Below are 17,517 nucleotides of genomic sequence, written 5' to 3'. Positions count from 1 at the left end.
AACAGGAACCGCTGACCTTGTAAAAGTTAAACTGAACTGTGATTATTACACACAGGCCAAGTCAAGATCACACCATCAAGCCATCATCTTCCTGGGTGATTGATAAACCCAAAGAAGTGCCATGGGCTAAGAATAAGAGAACGATGTCCCGGGGCCCATCTGAGGACACTTCAGACACTGCCATCAATCAGGTAAAACATACGGATGCATGTTCAACATGAGCTGTGAAAATATTTCAGTGTTTACAATATATTCCAAACATTGTGGCACAAGTGGCAGAAATAAGCTTCTTTTGGATGCTGGCTGTCCTCTTAAAGACAGGCTGAGGAGCTTGATCAGGAGTAGAGCCACTTTTTCTCCACATTGAAAGGAACCAATTTGACGTGGTTCAGACATCTGACTGGAACTCAACTGACTAGTTGAGTAATTTTAGGAAAGCCCTAGGCAGTCTCCTGGACAGGACTTGCTCGAGTTATGTCTCTCAGCTAGCTTGGGCACAACTCAGTATCCCCCCAAGATGAGGTGGCCGTGGTAAGGGAAGTCTGGGCTTCTCTGCTCAGACCCAAACCCAGATAAACAGTAGAAAAAGCATGGCCATATAGAATAATGTTTGCTATAAAATGATTACATCAATTTGATTAAATATGGTAATTCATGTCAAAGCAAGACTTCACATAGTATCCTTACTATTTGACTATTTTTATTAATACTACAGATGTGCTCATGTCCTATTCACTAGGTTCTGCTCTTCTTACTTTAACTTATAATCTTGTAATCCGTGTATAGATGATTGTTTTCATTCACAAATAATTCACTTTTGCTTTACTCTCAGTGAGAACAGCATAGTGGTTAGAATTATATTACAAATAGTACAAGTCTAGCCTATCTTTAAACCATTGAGTCATGGTGTCTGTTATCTCAATACTGAATTAAAGGAGCAGTGTGCAACCTCAGACAACAATCGTTGTTTGTTGTTGATTGTTGTTAATGACACAGTGGGTATAATTAAGCTACAGAGTAGTAGCGGGTAGAGTCTGTGTTCTGCTAGTAACATCAATTGTTGATGTCAGTGATTAGTGGACTCTGTTGCTAAGAGACCATTAGCTAATTGTGGTGTTATAGAGACACAGCGGGTCCAGAGAGTTCCAGTAGTCTTCTCAAATTGAGTCCAAATTGCTTAATGCACCTCCAAATGTCATCATTGCATGCTGATGAGGCAGGGTTTTGTTTGTATTTGTATGCTCAGGAGTCGGTAGAGATGAAGAAGATGGAGACCAGTGTGAGCAGTAGAATTCCATTCACTGGCTCCGGTCTGGAAAACCAGGGCCGAGCTGCTTCGATGCCTAGACTCAATACTGAGCTGCAGGTAACAGCTCATCTTCACCAAACTTACTTACTTACTTAATTTACTTATTGATTTCATTTCTTATCGATTCTCTTATTGATGCTTCCACTGATTTTCATTTGGTTAGAGGTATTTCCTCTCTTTTTTGTGATCAGTGTTGCGGTTGTTACTCAAGTATTTTATTACACAGAAAACCTTTCTTTAAAGTAATGCAGTACATTACATTAGCATTTCGCCAGTCTCTTATAATTACTATTTAACAATATAAAGCTATAGGTGTTGTTAATATAAACCTATACCAACGCAAATCGGTGTCCTAATGTGTAGACACAAATAGATTCTTCCTCTTAGTATCTAGGTATTGACCACAAAGGCAATGGCAACAGGTTGTTGCCATGGTGGGTCACTGCAAAAAAAACAAAATAGTATTATTTTACTATTTCAATTTCATTGTGGATTCAGTGTTTGAGTTAAGAGTGCACATGTTCGCAAATGCAGTGATCTGATTGATCAGATTTGTTTGTTTGGATTTCAGATTTGTCTAATTTCCAAAAAATTTGAAAAATCGATCTTGGTTCAAAGCAAAAATAAAATAAATGCCGCATGTTAGTACAGTCAAATTATTCGATGGGTGTGAATGGCTGCATTAAGAATACGTGAGTCTAAAAAATATGTTTAATGGACAAGGTGTGGCATATCTGTAATTAATTGATTTTTTTTTCCATCTATAGGCCACACGGGTACACAGCCCATCAATGGGGGCCAAAATTCTGGCTGGGTTGTAGTGGATTCAATACTCCTTTCACTCAGTGACATGCAAATCAATTTATAACTTTTACGTGATGTGTTTTTTCTGGAATTTTGGTTGATATCCTGTCTTAATCAGAGCTCAGTTTCGCTCAGAAATAACATTACTGTTATTTTTCTTAAAATTAATGCAGAACGTGACTTTCCGGGTTAAGTAATAGATTAGAGTATTTGTTACATTACTTTCACATTATATCTGTCTATTTTCTCAGTCATCCAGGTCATGGTAGTATTGAGAGCTTGAAAGACGGCAGTTAGACTTCTCCAGGTTTGAGAAAATGTTTTACATCTTATCCAAGAGACTTTGTTCTAATGACAAATGGTGGAGAGTCCCCCCTCTGGGGCTTGTCTCATTTGGATGTGAACCTCAGGGTTGTTGACAAACTATTAATTATATGAGTCATCACCTGAGCCCAGCTGTGAATAAATGTTTGCTGCATGACCATAGCCAGGCTTAAGGGTGAAACCCACCCCATAATGTGATTTATTGAGGACACCTGAGACAAGATGTACATGGGGTTGAGGTGCCTGGGACAAAATCTCAAAATTTCTCCGCCTCGCACCTATGTCTGTTTCAATATCTTACCCCACCCCTCCCTCTAACAGACGGGGATGAGTGCGCTAACATACCTGCAGTTGCTGTTTTAATGAGTGTTTGATGGAAAACGACAATGGCGGAGTTTGCGGTCTCCAGTCGCATGATAGCAGGGCCCAGGTAAATAATTTTCCAGCACGTGTACGTTACACATGCTATTTAAAAAAAAAAAAATTATGATTATTACTTTGCTAGCTATCAAACTCGCTGAAGAAATGATTGAAATGCACTGAGTGTGATGCAATACGGCAGCGCTATTATTTTTTTTATTTTTTGGAGTAAATTCTAGCTTTATGAAACCAGCTTGGTTTTTACAATACTGCGTCAGAACACTTTAACTATGGAACGCCACGACTGCCATAATGAATTAATTAAATACACCATTAAATAATTAATTAAATGTGTCAATAATTAATTAAAATTGGAATTAATTAATTAAATAAATAGTTATGACACATGTAATTAATTAATTAAATAAATAGTTATGACACATGTAATTAATTAATTATTGACACATTTAATTAATTATTTATGTATTTCACATTTTAATTAATTATTGACACATTTAATTAATTAATTATTGACACATTTAATTAATTATTTATGTATTTCACATTTTAATTAATTATTGACACATTTAATTAATTATTTAATGATATATTTATTTATTTCATTTTGGCAGTCCTGGCGCCTGGCTCTCATCATGAAATAATTTTATCTGTCAGCCTCACCCATCAAACTCAGGGGGCGGGGTTAACGCTGATCGAGTCAAAACCATTGCTTTGGCCTGGTAGCCATTGTTTCTAGCACACAACAACCGGCACGTGGAAGCTAACAGAACTGAGCTTTGAAAAACCCTGTTTGTGTGTCACCAAATACCGTTTTAATATTTTTTTAGCCGAGAATGTAGTGGTTTAATCTTCATGTGTCTGGTCGGTTTGTCAAGATACAGCCTCTTTGCAAAAGTGCTTCGATGATTTCGGAGATGTCTGCCCAGTCTCACGGCAAAGCGTGGGATAGACCCGCTCGCCTCGCAAGCAATCCCACCGACAAAGCGCAGGCCCCGGTACACAGCTGTAGTAACCCCCACTGACTTCTTTTACTGAGGTTATATTTATTGGTGTTTTATTTCCTGATGTTCTTATGTGTCCTACGTGTTTCAGTCGCCAATTCTGAATTATAACTAACATTAAAAAATGTTTAAGGAGGAGAGAGAGCAAATAAATCTGTTTAACATCTGATCTTTGGGTTTTTGTTCAGTAATCAGCGTGACCTGTGTATAAACGCATAAAAGAGATAACGTTGGTGTTTCTGTCATGTAGTAACTGCTGGTGTGCCGATAGTGTTAGGGCAGCTGTCCCTTTAAGAGTTCTGATACCTGGTGACATCACAGGAAGCAGGAAGTAATAATAATAATAATGGATACTTTATTGATCCCCATGGGGAAATTACTTGTTTTTCTCTGCATTTGACCCATTCACTCAGTGAAGCAGTGGGCAGCCCACTAAGCAGGCGCCCGGGGAGCAGTGTGTAGGGACGGTACCTTGCTCAGGGGTACCTCAGGGTAGCCGTTAAGTGGATTCGAACCGCCGACCTTCCGATCATGGGGCGACCACTTTACCTACTGAGCTATCCCTGCCCCTTAGTAGTAAGTAGTAAGGTTTAGTGAAGTTTGCACATGGCCAAGGAGACTGCCATGAATCCACATGCATCTGCCTTCAATCCTTCGTCTTTTGGAGCATCATCTGTATGTATATTGTTTATTTGATGCTTATCTGTAGTTCTGTGGTTGTATTTTGTGACATGAGGGAAGTTTAATGTGTAACTTTGATACGTTGTTGAAACCACATGTTTAGAGCACGGCTAATGCTTATTCTTGCAGCTAAAGTGCTACGCTACGTTGATTTAGATTATTGTAGACTTGTAGGTACAGTGTATATGTAAGATTTAAAGAATATACTGTAATTGTAATTGTGTTATGTTTGTTTCAGTTTCACACTTTCTACATCATTAAACCTGTGGACAAAGAGTAATGGTCTTCAGAGTCTTGATGGAAGAAAAGTGTTGAACCTTGCTGCCGGTTCCTCTTCTGTGCAGTGTGAAGAGGGAAAGACAGTACAGCTGGCTTTAACTGTACAAAGGTTGTTCGACACTATGAAACACATACAGACTTCATGATGTTCGGCTAATATTTTTATTGTGAATATTAATCATGAGGGTAAACGGCCCTGTACACCACGGAGCGAGGTCAGCATATCCACGATATCCTCAGCTCCATGAGTTAACACAAAGTTTCCCAGCTGACTATCTAACTGCCAACTATTCCAGAGACATGAAAATATACAGCATAAAGAAAAATGTAAGAGACTCAGCAGCAGATTAGAATAACAGTTATAGATTTAATAAATCACCAAATGAATCCAAGAAACGAGCAAACCTGTTCCGACAATTTGAGTTTGTATTCCCTCAGCTGCAGACTCGCTGCTGTTTAAATGTTTGAGAGGAAGATTAGATATAAACAAACGTCAAACATAGACTCAGTCTGCCTTCACATTTGATATGAGGCCAGCACGTATAGTGGCTGTGTCCTGTTTTAAGATCATACATGTAAAATTGTTGTCTGACCTCCGTCGATCCAGCGTTCAGAGTCCGTGGTTACCATGGTTACTGCATAAGCAGCTATAATGTTAACAGCTGGCACTGAGGAAACCTCCCGGCAGCATGGGTGTTTATGTTTTTCATTGCAAAAGAACTGTCTGAATGGTTAACTGAAGTTAACTTGGATAAATTATAGTTAAGGAGTATCACAGATAACGCCTACGTGAGCTGTGCGACTGTTCACTACACTGAAATCAGCAGGCTATTACTGAAATACACGTGCTATATCATAAACTATGATATAAATAGGGAGGTCCTATTAACATGTTTAGTTTTAAAGGACACCTTCCTGCCTTTAGTCTCCTTCATGAGCAGTATTAGTTTTCTTCTAACATCCAGAAGTCTGCACGATGTGTTTCATAGTTTGTAACAAGCCTTTGACAGGTAAACATAACATGACCGAAAAAGCCAAAAAAAAAAAAAAAAAGAGAGAGAGAGAGAGTGTGTTGACATAAGAAGAGAAAATGCTCTCAATTATGGAGACAGGCAAATGGTTCATTTATGTTTGATGTGTGTTTATTCCTCCCTAAATATCGTCGGTGAAGTTTGCCATGCACGTCAGATTTTCCTGCGCATTTTTATACCTCTGCCAACAGAGAGAGAAAAAAAAATCACATTCTAACAGACAGCTGGTGCTTAGAATACAGTTGAATAACTATTAAAAAACAGATGATATTTAGATGATAGTTCAGTCTAACACATGTGCCAGTGAACCATTAAACGTCTGTGAAACTATGCAGTTATGAAACGTAACTTTAACCTCAGCCAAACCGATTTGCTCAGTTGTAAATAAAACAGCGAAGTAAACGTGACCCGACAGACAGAACCTGAGTGAATGAAGTCCAGCGTTTAACCACTGAGAGCTAAAACTCAGCTGAGGTTTCAAAGCTGTGTGCCGGTGATTGGACATCAGCCGCTGATGAAGCTGGTTCGCCTATAAAGTGCTCTGTAAGGAAACAAGCTCCAGCAGCTCTGCGCTCGGGAAAAACACTATATTTACTTATCTTGTGCAGAAAAATGCGCTGACATTGCTTTATATCGAGCACCGGCTGCCCAGTTAAACTGTGACTATCACCAGGTAACGTAGGCGTGTTTCTTGAATTAGCAGCAGGTGTTAAACAGCTGACAGATGAGGAGGAGGATGCATGCAGGTAAACGGAGGGTCTGTTGAGCTGATCGCTGGTTTCGTGAGAAAAATGTCAGCTCGTTCTTTATGTTACAGAAGCACAGAGACACAAGACCAGGCGGAAAGAGACGATCGTTGGTGAAAATGAGAATCTGCGAATGCAACATGTGGAACACGGAGAGTGGAATATGTAAACAAACCGGTTAACGTAACCCCCTCGGTGCACTCTGCATGCTAATTGTTAGCAGAGCTAGTGAAATCTCTGAAAACATCTGAGCACTTTTGCAAACATGTTCTATGTTGACAACCTGACCAGACATACGGCGCGACATTCGTGGCTAAAACACTGTTAAAAGTGTAGCTGGTGACAGAAAAACGGGGTATTTTAAAACTACACCACCATCATTGCTGCCTGTGATTTGATCTGCATTCTGGGATACCTGGCTGCCCCAAGTCTACACAAGCAATCGATTATCTAGGATCGACCTGTTTTGACTTACTTTGCACGGCAACCAATCAAATGTTAGAGAAGCTGCATGGGCAGCGTTAACCCCGCCCCCTGAGTTTGATGGGTGAGGCTGACAGATAAAATTATTTCATGATGAGAGCCAGGCGCCAGGACTGCCAAAATGAAATAAATAAATATATCATTAAATAATTAATTAAATGTGTCAATAATTAATTAAATGTCAATAATTAATTAAAATGTGAAATACATAAATAATTAATTAAATGTGTCAATAATTAATTAATTACATGTGTCATAACTATTTATTTAATTAATTAATTCCAATTTTAATTAATTATTGACACATTTAATTATTTAATGGTGTATTTAATTAATTCATTATGGCAGTCCTGGCGTTCCATATTTAACTTCCTTTATTCAATTTTAAGGGCTGAAACTTGTATTGAACTTTTCTGCTCTAACCTTTTTTTTTCATTCTTTTATTTTTCAATGCCAAACTGTCATAAAACACATAGGTACATATAGAAGTAATAATCTTTTCCTTTTTCTTTTTTATAGCATACAAAAAAACCCATAGATGAGATGAGTACCTGAATACCCCCCACTCGCTCCCAATAATGTAAAAATGAATATGTTACAGAGAAAATGAATTGACTCATACAAAAAATACAAAACCCATACCAAAAAAAAAAAAAAAAAATCAACAATAAGATAATAGTGCGTATCCTTATAGTTTAATATTAACATTAACATATCTGCTAGCCTCAAAAAACAAGGTCTTAACATTAATCAATATTGATATAAATCTTAACCAACAACAGTAACAATATTAATATTAATATTAATGGTTACTTGCTCCTCGGTCGAAACTAATTAATAATGCTGGAATATCTTTAAATAGAGTATTCTTATAAGGTAGAACAGCCACTGCCGGGAATAGCAGAAAATTTGTACAATATTGTCATATGGTGGACTACAGAGAGATTTCTCGTGCTGGTAACTTTTCTAAATATTTAAGTAATGGTTTCCAGTGAGTAAAAAGTCTATCCAATGAGCCTCTGATGGAGAATTTTCTCTTCTCCAATTTTAAGAGTCCTAAGATATCCTGTAGCCAGACTTTCATTAATGGTGGCTGAGATGGTTTCCACAACAACAAAATTATTTTTCTAGCTATGAGAGAAGCAAAGGCAATAAGGTTATTTTGAATAGCTGTAGTATGAAGGTTAATTGGTGGTTTGCCAAATATAGCGATATGTGGAGTTGGAGTCAATTTTATACCCAATATATCCAAAGTTATTTTGAAGAATTGATGCCAAAATTCAGACAACCTAGGGCACGCCCAGAACATATGAGTAAGATTGCAAGGTATCTGTGAGCATCTGTCACATTTATTATCAAATTTATCTGGATACTGTAGTGTAATCTGTGGAAAACTTTAAATTGTATTAATGAAAGTCTGGCAAAACTACAAGACGAATTAATGGCCCTTACCGCTCACTCCCAGAACAACTCAGAAAAACTCATATGGAGTTCTGACTCCCATTTCATCTTGGTCCTGTATAAAAGAGATTCACTAGGCGGAGAAGCTACTTTATAAATAAAGGTAAGAAATATGACCCTTTACCAAAGTTTTGGCTCTGAGAACCAAATCTATTCCACTGGAAGCTGGGATTTGTGGGAATAAAGTTGAACATTTCTTTGCAAAGTTTTGCAACTGGCAGTACCACAAAAAAAATTCAGATTTATTGAAATTAAAGTGAGTAACTAGTTCGTTAAAATTTGCAAAAACATCATTTACGTATTCAAAGGAGCTTGCAAAGAAAAGCGTCTGGACTTCTTTAAGTTACTTGATGACGTTTCACCTCTCATCCGAGAAGCTTCTTCAGTTCTAAGGTCAAATGGTGGGGAGTCCCAGATTTAAACCTAGTGGGAGTATCCCCCCACAGACGGACAAAAGGACCCCCTGCTGATCCTCTAATCGCCTGAGCCAAGGTGTGAAACTGGGTGCGGGTCCCAATCAGCCAGAGTTTCGAGTGAGCTTATTGTGAAACCTGGCCCCACCTTATCATGCGAATTCCTGAGGTCAGATGGCCCAGGATGTGAGTGGGCGTTAAGGCCCCACTCATATGCTATTTGTACAGACAGAGGCACAAGGAGAGGAGTAGAGTAATTTGACCCATGAAACAAAATTATTATTAAAGATAAATTTTCTTAAAGAAAAGAAAAGATAGGCCCATTCCACTCTATCAAAGGCTTTCTAGGCGTCAAGAGATGTTATAGCTTCTGGAACGTTAGAGGATGATGGAGAAAGAATGACACCAAGAAGTCTTCTTATGTTAGAGTATGAACGTCTTCCTTTTATGTCAAAGGAGCTTGCAAAGAAAAGCGTCTGGTCTTCTTTAAGTTGCTTGAAGACGTTTCACCTCTCATCCGAGAAGCTTCTTCAGTTCTAAGGTCAAATGGTGGAGTGTCCCAGATATAAACCTAGTGGGAGTAAACCCCCACAGAGGGACAAAAGGACCCCCTGATGATCCTCTAATCGCCTGAGCCAAGGTGTGAAACTGGGCGTGGGTCCCAATCAGCCAGAGTTTCGGGTGAGCTCATTGTGAAACCTGGCCCCACCTTATCATGCGAATTCCTGAGGTCAGATGGCCCAGGATGTGAGTGGGCCTTAAGGCGTCTGGGAAGGGATCTCAAAACTGGATTATAGATGGCAGAGAGTTGGTGTCGTAAACCCCCGCCTCTGTTCAAAGATGGTCGCTCACAGTGGACATAGATGGCTTCTTTCACTCCTCTTTCAAACCATCTGTCCTCTCTGTCCAAAATGTGAACATTGGCATCCTCGAAAGAGTGTCCTTTATCCTTAAGATGCAGATGGACTGCTGAGTCTTGTCCTGTGGAGGTGGCTCTTCTGTGTTGTGCCATGCGCTTGTGAAGTGGCTGTTTGGTCTCTCCAATGTAGAGGTCTGGGCATTCCTCGCTGCACTGTACAGCATACACCACATTGTTAAGTTTGTGTTTTGGCGTTTTGTCTTTCGGGTGAACCAGTTTCTGTCTGAGCGTGTTGCTGGGTTGTCTTCCTTTTATGAATCTCGTCTGGTCCTCTGAGATAATTGAGGGCATAATCGATTCTAGTCGCCGGGCTAGGATTTTTGCAAGAATTTTAACGTCTACCGGGAGGAGTGATATTGGCCGATAGGATGTGCAGCTCAGTGGGTCTCTGCCTTTTTTAAAAATGAGAGAAATAGTGGCTTGCATGAGTGTAGGTGGCAGAGTTTCTTTGCTCAAACGAATAATTAAACATTTGCAGTAGAAGTGGAGCTAGCTGATCTGAAAAAACTTTATAAAACTCAACCAGGTAGCCATCTGGACCTGGTGATTTACCGCTATTCATTGATTGTATTGATTCTTTAATTTCTAAAATTGTAATAGGGGCGTCTAATTTTAAATTAATTTCAATTTAGGTAGATCCAATTTTTCAAATAAACTATATAATTGGCTTTCATCTATGAAAGATTCTGAGGTATAAAGTTGAGTAAAGAAAGATCTGAAAGTGTCATTAATTTTATCTGGATCTGAGGTTATTAAGCCTGAATCATCGGTTATCTGTATAATTTGATTTGATGCTGTTTTAGTCTTCAGTTGCTGTACCAGGAGACAGCCAGCTTTATCACCATGTTCATATACTAACCCTCGAGAGCGGAGGAGAACTTGTGCAGCTTCTGAAGTTTGAAGTCTTATTCTTTCTTTATAAAGATCAGGTGTATTTGTAAGAGAGATAGACAATTCTATCTCTTTTATGGCCTTCTCCAAATCTTTCTGCTGGGATCTACGTAGTTTATTAGAATAAGACGTAAAATAGATAATTTTACCTCTAATATAGGCTTTTAGAATAACCCATAGGATAGATGGGGAAGTTTCATTATTTTTATTAGTTTCACAAAAAAAAGTAATCGACTCAGAAATATATTTACAAAAGTTGGTCTTCGCCACCAAGAGAGGATTTAGCTTCCAATATTTAAATCTCTTTGGCTTCATTGTAAACTGAAGATCTAATACTACTGTGGCATGATCTGATACCGTTATCAGTAGATACTGAGTAGAAACAATCTCAGGAATAAACTTTTTTTATCTATCAGAAAATAATCTATTCGCGAAAATGTACGATGCACATGAGAAAAAAAGAATATTGTTTTGCAGTAGGATGAGCAAAACGCATTAAGTATGCATTAAGTCCATAGTGACTACAATAATTGCAAAAACGTGCAATAAACTACAAAAAAATTGAAAATCGTTTTTGTTTGTTTTTTTATATATATTTCTACTTGGAGAAATTTAAGAGGTTTATCCCTCAAAACTTTAAATGCAAAAAAGTTGCAAAAAATAGTTTACAACAACAGGAAATTTATTTTGAGTGTCTTCATAGTTTTATTTTTGAGATACACCAATTTTTATATACTGCAGGAAAAACAAAAAAACAATCCTATGATGCAAATTTGCAAAGAAAACAGCATGTGCATCAAAATAAACTATTTCCAGCAGTGCAATTCGAGTTCTAAGCATCCCAGAAACTATTCAGAAAAGTCAAACATGACTTATAAAAACACCAGTATAGGCTTTTAAGGCCTACAAGTAAAAAACTCCATTTTCCGCGAGAATGACGCCACTTCCGGTTTCGGGCAGGAAATGGCGGACATGCGATAGTTCGCGCTGACGTCTGTTTCACTGTGGGAAGTGTTACAAACAGCTGATCGGATAGGCAAAGCGTGTTTCTGGAATATTATGTTTTTGTTCCTGCAAGCGCTTTTTATGCAATTTTTGCAAAGCTTTATGTGGAAGGAAACCGTGACCTAGGACAAGCTGATGGCATAAGATGTAAGTACAACTCCTCTGGTTTCATATGCAAAAAAAATATTGCGGTAGCTTACACGGTTCAGGTTCTACAGGGATTTAAAAATAGTTACACAAAACGGAGCGTGCTGCTCTGACCGGCTTTAAAGGGTTAACAATAACAATGTATTGAATAATGACTTTAAAAAAATAATATAAAATAGTGTGCAACACCACTGAAGTTTTTTTTTTTTTTATCTCTCTTTTCAACCAACGGAAGTCACTCTCCTCTCCAAATAACTTCTGCTTAGCTTTCCGAGCTTCCCTCGGGTCCTCTTAATCAGCGGTCTCCAACCTTTTTTGCGCCACGGACAATATTTTCACGGACCGGCCTTTAAGGTGTCGCGGATAAATGCAACAAAATAAAACTAGTACCGGTACTGAAAAACAGACCATTTATTCATAACACACATGAAAAGACCCAGGAAAACTGAGTTAACAATCAAAACGATAACAAAATAACGCTGAAAACTGATAAAAACCCTGAAAACCATACATTTCACACCTGAGCCTCAACTCTCGCGGCCCGGTACCAAACGACTCACGGAGGCCCGGGGTTTGGGGACCGCTGCTCTTAATTGTTGTGACGCGTGTTCGAAATGCAGAGAGGTGCGCTGGATTTGCCACACGGAGCAGTGCGAGAGTAAAGCATGAGGGAGGGGCTAATAATTGGCTCAGTCATTTTTAATGATCGTTGAAAGCCCAGATCGTAATCGTGATTAAAATTCGATTAATTGAGCAGCCCTAGGGAACAGTATGTCTATCCTCTCCATCTGTCAGCTGCTACTGGCTCTTCCTCCTCCTCTTCCTCACACACACACACACACCAGTTTGTCCTGGTGGATCATCAGGGGTGGGTCCCTCAGTCTGTCCTCACTCTGGACACTTGTAGTTGTCACACATGGAAATCAAATGTGTGATAAGCTGCAGGATTCAAACACAAATGTAACTTATAAATACATGTTCATATGTTCATACTTTTATTACACAATCAGAGAGAAAGAAAAAGAGAGAGTGCAGGACAGAGAGACAGGTAACAATCTCAGATGTATACACTTCTACAAAACAGCACAAGAGAACGAGGATTTAGTGTAGGGCTGGGCGATATGGCCTAAAAGCCATATCACGGTATAATTTGAAGCATGTGCTGTAACTATATATATCGCGATATACTGTATTCCTTTCTTCTGTATAAGATATTTTACACACTATAAGGCACACTTAAAATCCTTTAATTTTCTCAAAAATCGACACTGCGCCTTATGTGTGAATTCTGGTTGTGCTTACTGACCTTGCACCGATTTTATGTGGTACGTGCAGAAATCTTTCAAAAATGTTTTAGTACAACTTTGGTAAGCTCTGAAGGCGCACCGCTTGATGGATTGCCGGAGCATTACGACTGCCGTAGTCAGGAGCCTCACGGAGCAATTCGGGTCCAAAACTCCGTCCTCTTCAGGTCCCAAAGTCAAACGAGCACTGTGTCACGGTCTGCAGAGACAGGCCGTGCGGTGGTGTGTGTAATGGACCCAGGTGCGTACAGAACAGGAAACCAAAAACAGCTGACAGAAAACACTGGAGCACCTGACAGTAGACCAAACATAGTTCAGCGGGTCGGCCAGGAGGGCGGCAACACAACAGCCCACAGTTCATGAGGTCAGGGGGCCGACCCGGAGGTCGAGGGCACCACAGGTCACAGTTTATCAGTTCAGGGGGCCGACCCGGAGGTCGAGGGCACCACAGGTCACAGTTTATCCGTTCAGGGGGCCGACCCGCTAGGTTGGCAACACAACAGGCCACGCCATCGCCCATCAGGAGGCCGCCCACGCGGGAGGCAGTGGTGGTGCAGGTCAGGAGGCCGCCCCTGACGGCAATGTCCAGCCGACGGCCCGGAAAGTGGCCGGCGATCCCGGGCGTAGCAGAGGCAGAAGCCGATGGTGGCTGGGCGGGCTCCTCGGGCCCTCCAGCTGATGTGGCGTGTGGCTGGACGGGCTCCTCGGGCCCTCCAGCTGACGTGTCATGTGGCTGGTGTGGTTCTCCTGAACCTCCAGCTGACGTGGCGTGTGGCTGGTGTGGTTCTCCTGAACCACCAGCTGACGAAGAAGGCTGCTGGACGGGCTCCTCGGGCCCTCCAGCTGACGAAGAAGGCTGCTGGACGGGCTCCTCGGGCCCTCCAGCTGACGACGAGGCGTGTGGCTGGACGGGCTCCTCGGGCCCTCCAGCTGACGACGAGGCGTGTGGCTGGACGGGCTCCTCGGGCCCTCCAGCTGACGACGAGTGAGGCTGGACGGGCTCCTCGGGCCCTCCAGCTGACGTGACGTGAGGCTGGACGGGCTCCCCGGGCCCTCCAGCTGGCGTGGCATGAGGCTGGTGTGGTTCTCCCGAACCACCAGCTGACGAGGAAGGCTGCTGTAGAAAACAGTCTAAGGCGGAGAGAAAGCTCACGCAGCCCTTGGCACTGAAACTTAGATGTTTCACAACCATTCCCAGCAGGCTCAGAAGCAGACTGTACAGTCGACGTGTGAACCTCTTTCACTGTCACATGAACCTTGGCTTCATGTGGTGCGGCTATGGGAGCAACACTAGAAGAAGTCCTGAATTCTACAGAGTCAAGAACATGGTTTGTGATTTCATTGTGCGCTTTATCAAAACTGTTACACACAGTCCTCTCATTATCACAACACGACTCTGACTGGCCCTCAGTCTTAACCAGAGTTAGGTCGGCCACAGCATGGATGTCTATGAAATCATGATTAATGGTAGAGCAGTCTTTGGCACCAGTTTCTTTGTAGCTGGGCCCACAAAAGGGCAACCCAGTACACTCCACTATGACAGACTCATGAGATGAAAAAGCACAGTCACTCACCTCCGTTATAAGAGGAGTCTGGGACAGAACTAGGACGGGTGCTGACTGGACAGCTGCTGCCCCCACCCCTTCAGAGACTTCAGCGCAGTACAAACAGTCTTTAGTTGCTCCCTGAGGAAAGCTAGGCAGTCTCTCTTCAGACTTGGTAAATTGTTCACGCAAAGTTTCAAACCTGGCATGAGGTGGCTTGGTAATTGTTAAATTGTCTGAGGTAACAGGAGTTACTTCTTGATCACCCACACAACTAGGACTGCTCGCTGATGATTTCAACACATCAAATCGAAAGTCACATGACACAGAATACAGAACACAAAATGATGTTCGCTGCAACGACTGACCGGGAAAACATGGAGGTCAGAACACAGACGACGCGACCCAGACTGTATGAAACACAGAGACTAAATACACATGAGGGATGATCAGGGGAAGTGGCCACACATGGGAGCACAGCTGACACACATGAACCTAACGACAGGACAGGAGGAGTGAAACTGAATACACTGACAGCACTGCTACGTCCTGTCTCGCCCTCCATGGAGCATCACGAGGACGCTGTGGGGGTCCTGGATGTCGATCTCGAGGAGCAGCAGCACGCCGCAGGCTGATCATGACAGTGTATTGACAGACTTTCAAAGTAAAACAGGAAACATGGAGATTAGACATGACACATGAACCGGGGAGACTTAGTACAGGGGGAGATGACATAAACAACTAAGGAACAAAACTAAACTGCAGTCTAGAAATTAACTAGGTGAACTAAGCTAGGTGCAAATGAATACAGAAGATACATGGAACTCAAATACTGGGTCGCTTGACCCAGGACCATGACACACTGCAGGATCACTGAGAGTTAAAAACTGTCTAAATTCTTTCATCTTTAATAAAACCAGGTGTAACCATTAAGTTTAACATCCAGGCATCCATGAAAACAGAATTTATTAAATTCAACGGAGTTAGAAGCTAGCAGGAATTGAATTCACTAGTTTCCACCTAAACATGATATGCCATGTTCTGACTGAGAAATTTCTGAAAAAATTTAAGTACAGCTCTGCTATCACTTCCACCATAAATGAAAACTAAAAACTAACAGCCACGTTAGCATAACATTAGCACAGTGAAGCTGAAGGATGGCCGCTAACATTTTTCCACTCGATAAAAGTTAACGTGAGGGTTTCTTGTGGTTAGGGACAAATGCAATTGCATGGCAGGATGCTATAAATGGACCAAACAGTCAGGAGAACAACTGAGATAATCCATCCACAATATGAGGTTAGTCAGTAATATACTGCAACAACATGGGAATAGAGCAGCTGCGAGAGAATTCAGCATTAATGAATCAATGGTAGGGAAGTGGAGGAAGCACAGTTTTTGGCTTTCCCCATCTTCCAAAAGTGCTTCGTCTAATTGCTATTACTGTTGCCCGGCATAATTTGCAGATGATGTTGTTTGCAGCTGCTGCAATACCAAAATAGGCGCAGCTTGATGACACCATCAACATGCGCTGTCGCGGTAGAGCGGTATAGTCAAAATCTCTACCGTTGGCCAAATTTATATCGTTTCTACCGTGTACCGTTTATACCGCCCACCCCTAATTTAGTGTTTGTGTTATTAGGAGTGCTAAACAAGAAGAGTTCCCAGATGGTACAGTGGACACATGTGTGACTCCTGTGATTAAAGCAGCTTTCTTTCAGCTTAATAGTGAACCGTCAGCTCGTTCAAACAAACGTTAAAGTCCGAACAGAACACCACCAGAGGCAGCAGTATAACATAGCTAACATTAACAGTATAGTGAATCCTGCTTGTGCTGTGATATTCAGGACTGCAAACCGAGCAGCATTCACTAATTTTCAACTTGTTGTTTTTTTTTAAATATATCACTGACTTTAATTATCCATTAAAATTATCACATTCTCTGTAAGATTAAGGTCAACTACTGAACGGCATATATTTTAAAGTAAAGGCTTTAAAATCAAGCTGACGCTGAAAGTACTAACATCACTAATGCCACATAACTTTGCCGACATGTGGCCAACAGTAATGTTTTAATGTTCTTCATTATTAAACATTTGCACATAAATAAGTGACATCATATTCAGTACTGTTGAAAGTTTAGTCTTCGGCTGCCCCACTTCAGCCGTCTGTAGTGATGTGCGGATCGATACTGAAATATCGATTGCTGCGATACCAGTCATTTATGTTCTAGAATCGATTCTCATATTAAAATATCAATATTTTAGTAATTTAGGGTAAATTTGTAGTTTATCTTTAACAGGAACAGAGTGGAAAGAAACTATATTATTCGGATTGTCTACATTGGAAGGAACTACTTCCTATCCCACTTTTAATAGTCATGTGCGAAATAGGGCTTTATAAATTTGTGGCAGCCCTTTGGCATGTGAGACAGACGTCTCTCGCGGAGTCCTTTAGTGCTGCAGTCAGGCAACATGCTCAAATGGCACACAACTTCAGTTTTTTTTATTTCTATATGACAATTCTGCATTATTATTATTATTATTAAGTGATAAGAACAAGTAACCTGACGTCTTGTAATCATGATGAAGCTATAATTTGAGATACAATGAAAGATATCAGATCAGTATCGCCGATACCACTCTGAATTTTACTTGGTATTGGATCGGAAAGGAAATCAGTGGTATCACACATCACCAGCCGTCTGCCGTATTTTTCGGCAAAATCCACCACACCCACCGCTGCGCTATGAATTGTGGGATATATGGGACCACGAAGTCTACACCAGACCACA

The 17,517-nt window shown here is 40.8% G+C and overlaps 1 protein-coding gene across 1 annotated transcript in view; it reads left to right on the top strand.

Moving 5' to 3' along the window:
• LOC146657141 (voltage-dependent N-type calcium channel subunit alpha-1B-like) overlaps positions 1-17,517 on the top strand; it is a 342,261-nt gene that overhangs the window by 292,914 nt on the left and 31,830 nt on the right. Inside the window, exons 43-44 of the mRNA XM_085424990.1 lie at positions 56-191; positions 1,247-1,366. Coding sequence (XP_085281116.1) covers positions 56-191; positions 1,247-1,366 — 256 coding nt within the window. The remainder of the gene's footprint in view (positions 1-55; positions 192-1,246; positions 1,367-17,517) is intronic.

The sequence above is a fragment of the Rhamphochromis longiceps genome, linkage group LG12, assembly GCF_057381845.1.
Source record: "Rhamphochromis longiceps isolate RC_006_pf linkage group LG12, R_longiceps_female_GT1.1, whole genome shotgun sequence".
In the NCBI taxonomy this organism is placed as follows: domain Eukaryota; kingdom Metazoa; phylum Chordata; class Actinopteri; order Cichliformes; family Cichlidae; genus Rhamphochromis; species Rhamphochromis longiceps.
The sequence above is the reverse complement of the archived record's forward strand: the minus strand, read 5'-3'. Positions and strand labels throughout refer to the sequence as shown.